Source organism: Vanessa cardui, chromosome 26 (genome assembly GCF_905220365.1).
Source record: "Vanessa cardui chromosome 26, ilVanCard2.1, whole genome shotgun sequence".
Classification (NCBI taxonomy): Eukaryota; Metazoa; Arthropoda; class Insecta; order Lepidoptera; family Nymphalidae; genus Vanessa; species Vanessa cardui.
The window spans coordinates 7,080,702-7,093,460 of NC_061148.1; the positions used below are offsets into that span (position 1 = coordinate 7,080,702).

At 36.9% G+C, this 12,759-nt stretch overlaps 1 protein-coding gene across 1 annotated transcript in view; it reads left to right on the forward strand.

Annotated features, from left to right (window-relative positions):
* Positions 1-8,779: 8,779 nt before the first annotated feature.
* LOC124540761 (dynein axonemal heavy chain 1-like) overlaps positions 8,780-12,759 on the forward strand; it is a 95,433-nt gene continuing 91,453 nt past the window's right edge. The window contains exons 1-3 of the mRNA XM_047118469.1: positions 8,780-8,947; positions 9,912-10,022; positions 10,671-10,793. Coding sequence (XP_046974425.1) covers positions 8,780-8,947; positions 9,912-10,022; positions 10,671-10,793 — 402 coding nt within the window. The remainder of the gene's footprint in view (positions 8,948-9,911; positions 10,023-10,670; positions 10,794-12,759) is intronic.

Genomic DNA, 12,759 nt, shown 5'->3' on the forward strand with positions numbered 1-12,759 from the left:
GAAGCCAATTTGGCTTTGCCTTCCAATTGACCGCGGAACTGAACGAGGCTCGAAATATCAACGCCAAGTATTCCGATACTACCTGTAGCGGCTATCGGAATGTTCTCAAATCGTGGAGATACGACAAATGGTGTTTTTTTAGCGGTTAACGCGCAAACTTGCGTCTTTTTGGGGTTGAAATGGACTAGATTTAGCCGGCCCCAATTCGAGACTTCGTTTAATGAAGACTCGATTTCAGACACAAGTTTGTTCCGGTTCTCTTCGACGTTTTCCCGAGAAATATTAGCGCGGCCGGTGTATAAGGTGTCAACGGTACTGTCGTCTGCATAGCAATGAATGTTCCCGATTTGCAACAAATCATTGATATGCAGAAGAAACAGAGTGGGTGATAGAACGCAGCCTTGTGGAACACCAGCATTGACGAATTTTAAGTCAGAGCATGCACCGTCGACAACGACCTTGATGCTCCGATCTGCCAAAAAGCTGGTAATCCAATTGCATAATTTCCCGGGAAGCCCATAGGAAGGAAGCTTCGAAAGAAGCGCTTTGTGCCATACACGATCGAAGGCCTTCGCTATGTCCAAGCTGGCTGCTAATGCCTCCCCCTTGCTCTCAACTGCTTCAGCCCACCTGTGAGTAAGGTAAACTAGAAGATCACCGGCTGACCGACCCCGACGGAAACCGTACTGGCGGTCGCTAATCAGCTGGTTCACCTCTAGATACCGCAGGAGCTGGCAGTTTATAAGGGACTCCATTATCTTGGAGAGCAAGGAGGTGATGGCTATAGGCCTATAATTGGACGGGTCTGAGCGGTTGCCTTTTTTAGGGATCGGATGCACCAAAGCTGTCTTCCAGGAATTCGGGACGACGCCTAATGTGTAGGATTGCCGGAAAAGACGCGTTAAGACCGGTGCCAACTCGGGAGCACATGTCCGTAGCACGATTGGAGGGATACCATCGGGTCCGCTCGACTTATGAATGTCCAAGGAAAGAAGTGCTTTACGAACTGCACTTTGCCGGAATTTAACCTCCGGCATCGTGGTATCACATCGCGGAATTGTTGGTGGAGATTTTCCTTGGTCATCCAGAGTCGAGTTCGACGCGAAGAGAGAGCCTAAAAGATCAGCTTTCTCTTTCGCGGTATGGGCCAATGACTCACCGTCTCTGTGCAGAGATGGAAAAGATGGCTGACAGAAATTCCCTAAGACAGCCTTAGTGAGAGACCAGAACGCTCGTGTTCCTGAAGGGAGACGCACCAGTCTCTCGCCAATTCTGCCAATGTACTCCGTCTTCGCCCTAGCAATTACGTTTTTGAGGGACCTAGAGGCAGAGTTGTATTCCTTTTTAAATGCGCTGGTATTTACATCACGAGACGCAGATGCATTAGCCCAGGTTTGATAGCGTTCCCACTTTCGGCGTGATGCCGTTTTGCAGAAGCGACCAAACCAAGGCTGGGACTTGCCACCGATGGGTACTGCAGAGTAAGGAATGAATAGTTCCATACCCTGAAGCACCACATCGGCAACAGAGTCAGCAGCAGCGTTCGGATCATCCGGCGAGAAACAAATCTGCCCCCATGGGTAAGATGCAAAAAAAGACCGCATCCCATCCCAATCTGCTGACTTGTAGTGCCATACTCGGCGGCACCCAACAAAGCGAGGCCGTGAGTACCGCACAACCGGCACTGTACTCCGGACGAGACAGTGGTCAGACGAGCCCAGAGGGGGATCGACGATAACCTGATAGCCATCCGGATGTGAAGTCAGCAGAAGGTCCAACAGGGAAGGTGTATGATCCTCCACATCCGGTATTCGCGTTGGCGAGTTGACCAGTTGTGTCAGATCATATGCTAGAGCGAAGTCCAGAACAGATCCACCCGCATGATCGGTGGTGCGTGAGCCGAGCCATTCTGCGTGGTGAGCATTAAAGTCACCCAGAATAATGATCTCTGCGGATGGAATCTGCTGAAGCACGGAATCTGTAGCCATTTGGACGTGCTCAACCAGTCGGTCGGTTTCGGCATTACCGCTATGGGACCTATAAAGGCACGCATAGATTCGCGGATGGTCATCGCAGTCTACACGCAGCCAGATAATCGATAGGTCCGGTCCTTCAAGGCTGCCGAGGCGTCGAGAACAGATATCATCTCTGACGTAAACGCATACCCCAGCTCGTGGTATAAAGGAATGTTCCAATTTGTACCCAGGGTACGAGAGAAAAGTCGTATCGGCAGGAGAAGATATCTGGGTCTCGGTTAGAAAGAGCAAGGCCGGCTTCGCCGTTTCCAGATGGTAGTGAACGGCGTTGAGGTTGGAGTTGAGTCCCCTTATGTTGCAGAAGTCCACAGCGAGGGTGGTAGGGGTTGCCTTATGATGCCTGCTCCGCTTGCCCCGAACAGTGGCGAGCGCAAAATTGCCCCCCCCAGAATTCGGAGGGCAGCCTGGGCATCCCTGCTCAGGTGGTGTATGTCCTGAGCATGGATGCCCAGAGAGGGATTCTCCACCGCTGTCGCTGATGGTACCCTCCTGGGGTAATTTAACCAAATTCTGCACAACCATCAAGTTTTGGGGGGGAGGGGGATTGGGCCTCCGGAACTCTCACTTACCGGACGAAACGCGGTAGCATAACTACCACTTTACGCCGATTTTAAGTGAGAGAGTGGTACTTCCCCGGGCGTGCCGGCCCATTCGGCTGTAACCCGAAGGTATACAGCGTGGCACTACACTACCTGCCGGAGCGAAGCCGTGGGCGACTACTAGTATAGTATATGTTTACTTACAAGCAAGCACGTCTGCGTACGTGGGTGTGGTACCTACTAACTCATCATGTTCCTGTTTGAAGGTTGAGTGAGACAGTATACCAAGATTCATAATATCTTAGTTCCCATATTAGGTGGTGTATTAGTAATCAAGTTCTTACAGAGCCAATACTTGTCGGTAGGTATGCGGTGACATCTCACCACAAAGTATACTATGTTTCCTGTTCCATACAATTATGTAGGAAAATTTAAGTAATAAGTAAATACAACAGTTGAATAATATTTACACGTGTCAAATATAGTCACGTTACAAAAACCAGTGTGCGATAATCTCTAAAAATTCAAAAAAAAGAAACATCTGAAGTACTTGTTGGTAGGGCTTTGTGCAAGCCCGCCTGGATAGGTACCACCCGCTCATCAGTTATTCAACCGCCAAATAACAGTATTCAGAATCGTTGTGTACCGGTTTGAAGGGCGAGTGAGTCAGTGTAACTACAGGCACAAGGGACATAACATCTTAGTTCTCAAGGTTGGTGTCAAATTGACGATGTAAGGTATAGTTAATATTTCATACAGCTTCATTGTGTATGGGTGATGGTGACCACTTACCATTGGATGGCCCATATGCTCGTCCGCCAATCTATACCATAAAAAAACTCTGTCTGTCTGTCGTTCTTTCACGACCAAACCGATGAATTTGATGAAAATGGTATAAAGCAAACATGAAACTCCAAAGAAGGAGAAAATACTACTACCTTTTTGCCTAACACATGACAACACCCTAAAACGCGAACGAAGCCGCGGACAACTACTAGTTTTATATGTATGTATATTGAGATTGTCTTACATGAATTTTCTACAGCAAGACCATTTGTACGCCGAAGAACCATTCCAAAAAATTGCTTGAAATAAACTTTTTGTTGTATACTGTTTATTTCTACACATTTCTAGAAAGTTCTCGATACAAAATAATCGCTGTTTATTTACCAAGTTCGCGGTGCTTTATAATAGTAGATACCTCTCATCGCCGAAAGTTTAATTTGCACCTGCTATTATACAAAACCTCAACAAACTATCAAGCGTTATTCAGAACAGTTATTTTTCTTATGTTGGTAATAAATCACTTAGTGACGTGATTTTTCGGGTTCCTTACCCAAAGCCCTATTACTAAGACTCATCTTTCCGTCCGCCTGTCTATCCGTCTGCCACTCTCTATCTCATGAACCGTGATAGTAAGAAAGTTTAAATTTTCACAGACAATATACTTATGTTGTTGTTATAACAAAAAAATACTGAAAATAGAATAAAATAAATATAGAAGAATAATGTCGCAGAAAGAGGCTGCGGAGCGAGCGCGTGAGGAGAGTGCCTCCCCGGATTCGCTTCGTCGAAGAAGACCGGGGAGAATCTCCTCAAGCTATAAACGTCGCCGGGAGTAGAGGGGTTCTCTGTACCCCGGGAGAGGGAGTGGGTACCGCTGGTTTTTTAGTGGGTATTCCGGTGCCTTCAGCGCCGAGAGCCCCACATACTCCCCACAATATAACATCATGTGTGGGAAACGCGTTATGCGTTTTTCCACTGAAAAAAAAAATATAGAAGGGGATTTCATAAACAAACCTAGTTTTTTATGCGTTTTTATATACAAACGGAACCATATGTATAAAAACGCACAAAAAACTAGGTTAATACATAATATGCTATTTGATATGAATTTGTAAATATGTTTATGTGTACAATATCATTAAGTCATATGTAATTGAGCGTTCTTTCAAATATTCATGTAATTTTAAAATGTACGAGACAATTTAAAATTGATTGAGTAAACTTCAATGGATCCCAATGCGAAACCGAATACTCCGTTTACATTCCGTAGGTTAACAAGACCGCGTGCTATTACTGGCAACAGCATACGGAAATTTATATTCATAACGTACAGACAGCAGAAACATATCGTTTCTCATAAAAATCAATATCAAAATATACTTGATTCAAGTAGGTTTTACAAACACTTTTGAGTCGTCATTTAACAACTTTATTAAATGAGCTACTACCGTTTTGGAAAGTAGATTCTACCGAGAAGATCCGGCAAGAAACTCAGTCTTAATATGTTTCAACATTTAAACATACAGTCATGTTAGTTAAATACAATTATATTTGTATATTATATATAGCATATATTGACTTGGAAATCAACAAGTATTAATTTCACGCTTTTTTATCGTTTGTATAATTTGTATTGAATAATATGCCTTCTTTGCCAATGTTTATTAACAAATGATTTAAATTTTTGAAAAGGCAAAGTTGAAAATGTCTGTGGAACTTTAGTATATGATACGGATACCTTGCGTTAAGAAGGACTTATTAGGTAAGTTACTCCTTGTGCACATACAAACCGAATATTAAATGATTTGATCAGTTAAAACTGATTCTTCAGATTACGATCAGTTAAAATAGTTGGTGGAATAAGATTTTTGTACAATCTGTCCATGCTGCAAGTCAGACTTGTTATAATATAAAGCACAGGTATTTTCTCTGCCATTCTGGGACGTCTACTTCCCGCTAGATGCCATTACAAGATTTACCCTGCTCCAAAAAAAAAAAAGAAAACGTCTGTTGATTTGACAATCCATTGCTCTAGGCCGAGATAACCGAGTGGATAGAACGCGTGCATCTGCGTCATCTCCGATGATTGCGGGTTGAAACCTAGGTTGGTACCACTGAATATTTTGGTGCTTAATTTGTCTTTATAATGTATCTCGTGCACAGTGAAGGAAACATTTTGAGGAAACTTGCACGTGAAATTTTGCCACATGGGTATTCCACCTTCTCAATGGGAGGGGCCTTAGCCCAGCAATGGGAAATTGACAGGGTGTTGTTGTTGTTGGTTCTCTAGGTTTAGACCTTACCCGGGCAATGCCCTTTAGGTAGCAACGGTTACCTAGTCAATTTATTCAGTCCGAGAATATCAAGGTATCCTAGACCTCATAATCACAAAGGTCTCCTCCCTCCAGGAAAAATAATATAAGCAATATTGAAAATAATATTTTTATGCAAACGGTACATTGCATACAGGGCTTCCCGCAATATTGACGCGGATGTGGTTCTACGTAAGATTCAAATCACCAACGGTCCCAATTGTTCTCGACCATGCGTCAACTATTATTCTCATTACAATTGGAACATCATGTATAAACTGTCGGATGTCGACTGGACCAAATATGGTGCACGAACGTCCTGTATACGCTCATGTAGAGTAGCCTAGGAGTTATGATTATTTCCTGTGTCAGATGCTTAAGTTTCTATGATACGTTAAGTTTACAATTCTGCCGTTTACTAGCATCGGATCGATTTTCACTTTTAATTGCATATTATTTTCTATTTTTTTATTAAATAGTTTGTTGGACGAGCATATGTGCCACCTGATGGTAAGTGGCCACCATCACCCATAGACAATGACGCTGTAAGAAATATTAACCATTCCTTACATCATCAATGCCTTGTGCCTGTAGTTCTCACTCACCCTTCAAACCGGAACACAACAATACTGCGTACTGTTGTTTAGCGGTAGCACATCTGATGAGTGGATGGTAATTACCCAGGCGGGCTTGCACAAAGCCCTGCCTCCAACTAAAGTATTAATAAGAATTATAATCACATAATGTTAGTTGGTTCTATTCCTGTATAGATAAACTAAGCTGATATTGAATGTACTACAGAATTTGTTTGTGTCGTAAACATCACATTCGAAACTTCTAAAATTATCAGGGTTTCATTACTATATTGTTCATGTGTTATATACAAGACCTTCCTCAATTTTCCTCAGTTTTGTTTGAAGTCGGTTTTTCTTTTTGTTGAAATTTTTATTTATATACTATGTGATAAACAAATGTAACAAATTGTGTAACCTTAAAAATGCCTCAACAAAATTGTTGAATGTTCTAGAATATATTATATATATCGCGGATTCAAATTGATAGTCATATAAATTATTACTATTGTCTTCCGACATGTTAATTTTACTAAGTCAGTCAGTACGCACGTCTAGCGCTGGCACTGTCCCAAGAACAAGAGACCAAGTGCCCCACTCCACAAAGGAACACACCTTCTAACAGTTACACGATAAAATCTTTTTAAATTTTCATCAGTGTGTAACAAAATAGGTCTTATATACTTACAATTGACGTCTGACGTTAATCACGTCATTTCTTATTGTCATTCTAATAAATAAGGTCGTATAGTACGACAAAACTTAGATGTAGCATCGGCAAATTCAATAAAAACGATTACTGCCGATTTATACAACCAATAGAAATAGCATGCCGAGAAAACAAGTGCATGTAAATCGACGTGTCAAATTGACGAATGTATTAGGTCATATTTCTCATGGGGATCCGTTGAACTAGAGAGGGCGCATCGAGCTGTATTAAAGATTTTATTCAACTTACTGTTTAGATATCCATGACAGTTACTTTACAAAAAAAACCGAAGTTTTATCTGTTCACAAGCTATTTACATATCAATGTCTTCGTAGGTATCATAAGACTAATATACCACAAATAAAGCCAAATAATAAAAGAAGAGATATCTGTCCAGTTCCTAAAGACAAAAGTAAATTTGTACAAAGTTGTTATAATTCACTAGCATCTAGGCTGTATAACAAACTTATTACTAAATAAAAAACAAAGAACTTGTCTAACTATCATATTTAAAAAAAAAATTAAAGAATGGCTTACGGACTTTGATTTTAAGGAAACTGAGCAGTTGTTGACTTAAGACTATTGTAATTTAGAGAGCTGAAATGAATCACAAATAATTGTTGCATAAATACACATATTACTAAATACACACTCATAGCAAATATATAGACAAACTCAGATTAGTTTAATTCTATTAATTATATAAATTATCCTTTAAATTAAAACAAAATTGTAATTGCTGCTATTGTAATTTGTAATATCCTCCTTTTTTTCTTGTTGCTCTAATATTGTATATTAATTTATGAGTGGAAACTTGATTGGCTTGTGATTTAATTTGTATTTGTTAATATTAAGACTTATTGTACTGTTTGTTTCCCAAATAAAATAAAATAAAAAAAAATAAAATAAATAAAATAGCACGCAACATCATACATAAATACAAGCACACACTTACACACACGCGTGCCCACATAATAGTAACCTTTATTATTTTAATTAACTACTTAGATTGGTAAATAATTTCTTTTGTGTTTTAGATTTTTATTATTATTTTTTTACTTTTTTTATATTTTCCACTTACATTTACTTTTATTTTTATAATAAGAAACAATTTGTAACGTAACATCTGGGAAGGAACTGACTTCCAAAACACAGCGAAAGCTAGTTTGGAATTCAGGGCTGGCATTAAATAATGTAAAAAAAAATTGTAAAATAAAAAATATTATATTACAACTTATTACGTTTGTGTAAAAATTACATTGACATAAGAAATAAATATTGATATTTTGGGATAGCGTACTTAATTCGGATGTGATCGGTTTTACGAATTTTAGCCGATGCTAATTTTAAGTTGTGTCGTACTATACCCGTGTAAATTAATTATCTCTAATTAATATATACACACACTCGATTTCATCATACTTTCTTTTATCTTAAATGTCATGTTAGTTCCCGTAATTGAAGGAAAATACTTTTTAAAGACTTTTTACATTTCCTTGAAAATCCATAAATAAATAAAACAAATATCATTGGTGAGATGCTTTGCATTGTGAATTTATATACTCACACATAAAAATAAATAATATAAATAAAAAATGTAGAGACAGTTCTCAGTAAGGCTTTTCGTAATATAACAACAAAAAAAATGTATGAAAATTTTAATATCTTACAAAAAAGTTTTTATATAAAAAAAATCAGCCAGTTATGAAAATTAATTGTAACATATTGTCATTTAAGACAATAACAAATATCGGAATAAATAGCGGAAAATAAAATAAATATTTAAACATAGGTTTAAGAAAATAATCCTTAACAATATCAGAAGATGCACAGTCGAAAGAAGAAGATTAAGCGACACGATGTGGTCTACGATAATACTGATAGAGACGCCATCCCCAAGAGAGGATACTACTCAGAACTGGTATCTAATATGACGAAAGAAGATGCCTCAAGGCAAGTCTTCGCTAAGAAACGTATGAAATTACTTCTCCAGGTAATATAGAATACAAAATTAATTTATAGCTATCTACTTGTACGGTTTTTCATTGGAAGAAGAATTAAATTTTCCTTAAAGCCTGATCTTTAAATTTTATTGAGAAAAAAAAGCCATGATACAAAAAATATAATGATAGTTAAAGAAAATAATTAAATACAAAATTGAAATTCACGAGATTAGGTTTTAAAATTCATCGTTTGGAAACCTGCATGACGCATGTATTAGATTTATTTATTTAAAATGCAAAACTGTGTACATATAATTACAGGGCATTGTCCCAATTCGGTATTAAAGCATGTTAAACAATATGTGAGCATGAAACCGCAAATAAATAAATAAATAAATAAATAAATAAATATTTAAAATATAACTATCTATGTTGTATACCATATATTCCATTCCTCACGCACACACACACAAACACACACGTATATAATATATGCTTACGTAAGATATTGATATGGGAGAGCTGTGTCTTCTGGCAGAGGTGCTGCACTTAAAAGAAGGCTCCAACCTTTACTGTTTAGACGAAATAAGCTGAACAGATATATATTTATTTTATTTTAATTCCATGTAGAAATTATAACCGCATTGGAGTAATAGATAAAACAACCATTTAATTTGAACCATAAATTGGGGACATCGAACAAGCACCAAATTTTCATGTGGGGATTTCAGATTGTAATTGATGCTCAGTGAAGGAAAACATCGTGACATGTGTTGGATCAAAACCTGCCACATGTAGAACCCTCAGGTATTGGAACAGCGCATTAGAATAACCTCAAAACTTCCAACGGAGACCTATACTTTACGATGTTCGTTCTTTTGGACGAGTCACAAACTTGTGGATAATATTTTCCATACTGCACAGCTATTGAATTTCGATAGGACTTGTTATCAGCTGAATAGAAACATACTAATTAAAAAAATTATAATTGTTACGATAAATAAACTTTTCCAGGCGAAGACGGATAAGCTGGCACCGATGGTGATGTCGCTGCCAAAACCACAAAAACCAAAGATCCTCCTACCTCCAGGACGCTGGACGACATATAACGAAGAAGATAGCATAGTTTGTATTAAAATATATATTAGTATTATAAATGTGAAAGTAACTATGTCGCTCTTTTACGACCAAAAAGCCGAATATATGATTTATAATAATGCGTACAATATTTCATATCAAATATAACATTCTAATTGCTTCTCACAATATACTCGTAAAATACAAATAAAACGATATAAAAGTAACCTGTGCCAACAGCTTTTTTTATATTTTCTTGTATGGTTTTACATTCGAGGTATTTTATATGTAAATATTTTGTGATATAATTAAGATAATTTATAAGATACGAAATTCTCATGGCATAAACATAATATAAGACTAAGCGTAAATCATTGAATTGTGATAGAAACAATACTTTAAATTAACAATAATTTAAATTAACGCATAGGTAACGCAGTAACCCCATTAAAGTAACGCGCCGGAATAAAATCGAAATCCTTAGTGCCGCAGTTAAATAGTACCATGTCACTTATACTTCTTAAACGTATTGGCAATACATAAAAAAACACATTCATCTTTCATATTTAAAATACGAATAAGAAGTGGTTTGAAGGTTTTTTAACAAGTCGTATTTTTCATGAAAATAATAATCCCAAAACGAAAAGTATCCTAGCGTTGAAAAGTTACCGAACGAACTATTTATTTTTATTTCAGCAATTTCCATTCGAGACGTTCGTGCCAAAACTTCAATTCTTGAGCGTCGTACTGCCAAAGGAATTGCCAAGATTAGTCAAGATCGAGAGACTGCGTAGGAAATTCTTAGCGGCCAATATAAAGGTTTGTTAGAAACTTTGATGTAATATTTTCTTTAAAATTTACGAACGAACAATGAATATTAAAAGACCAGATTAGAAAAAAATATTAAAGTTCTAAAAATTTTAAAATATTTTTTTCATATGAACACAATTGACAACCTAGGTCCAATAAATGTCCATTATGATGACACCGCAATTTTTGATATTCTATTAAATAATAAATGTGCTGAAATGTGCCTAGCATGTGGTATAGTGTGCGCTTGAAAAAAATTACTCAAAAAATATCATAATACTTAACTTTTTAAAAAAAATAAAACCGACTTCAAATGCGTGAACACAAAAAACCACCCTTTTGATAATACCTATTCAACAAAGAAATAATCGTTCAAATTGGTTTATAATCGGCGGAGATATTGCGTATAAGAAAGTTCATCCCCAATTTTCCACCCTTGAGGGTTGTTTTTTTCATTATTAAATTGAAATGGGACCACACTTGAGGTATAACCTATATGCCGAAAAAAGATTTGTTCAAATCGGTTCAAAATAGGCGGAGTTATCGCGTAACAAACATAGAAAAAAAACATACGGGTCGAATTGAGAACCTCGGTCGGTTTTTGATGTCGGTTGAAAAATTGCGGTTATATAAAATGAACATGTCTAATTGCTATAAGTCTGATTTGACCCAACGGATGACATAACGGTCTCAATTGATTGTGACACACCAGTACAATATTCTTGTCTTCAACGTCAAAATACACTTCTGTAAACCAGTATGTACGACGAAGCATGAACAGGTAGACTTAAACCAATGTTTGCGTGCTTACTATAATTATCTCCATTCAATCAAAATCAAAATAATACTTTATTCAAGTAGGCCTTTACAAGCACTTGTGAATGGCCAAATAAAATCAAATCAAAATAAACTTTATTCAAGTAGGCTTTTACAAGCACTTTTGAATCGTCATTTTACAATTAAGTGAAGCTACCACCGGTTCGGAAAGTAGACTCTACCGAGAAAAACCGGCAAGAAACTCAGTAGTTACTCTTTTTAACATTTAAATAAAACAAAGTCATACTATTATTTAAACTAATATATCCTGCTTGGAAGTCAACAGGTATTATACAGTATATATCATATATATATCAACAGTATTTAACAACTATATTAAGTGAAGCTACCACCACATATAACTATGCCTAGAAATTTCTCACGGTGACCTAAAATGAGATAAAAGATCAGAGTTTGAATATTAAATTCTAAGAGTATATAATAGGATATAATTTCTAAGAGTTCGTATTAAAAATGTTCGTGGCTGTAAGTCTAGAGGAAGACTGCAAAAAATATCGACTTTTAATTATACTATGAGAATTTAAATTATTAATAAAATTCGAGTCCATAGAAATTTCGATTTCGATTTTTCCACCATTATTGGTATTGTTCAAATTGAAATGGAACGAAACGGGAAGTATTCCAAATAAAAGATAATGAATCTCAGAGGTAACAAATATAAAAAAATACCATTGAGAATGTTCTTATTTATTTTTTTGAAGTCGAATAATAAGAAAAATGATTATGCGCAAGGGGTGACATCGGTAATAATGGACTGATTGAAAATATGACAGAAAATGAAGTATGCAGGGGTTTACTGTATAAATTAAAATGTTTAGAGCCTTACTCTTTTCCATCAAATATTTATAAACCTCAAACCCTGGCAAGCACCACTACATGTGCTTAGTGTTTATAATTCATCTCGTGCTTGGCGGTAAAAGAAAACATCGTGAGGAAACCTGCATGTAATTTCATCAAAATTCTGCCACATGTACATTCCACCAACCCGCATTGGAATAGCGTGGTGAAATATGTGCCATACCCTCTCCTTAATGGAAGAGGAGGCCTTATCCCAGCAGTAGGAAATTTACAGGCTGTTACTTTTTACTTTTATTTATAAACCTTGTAATCAAATCAAAATATATTTATTGATATTACA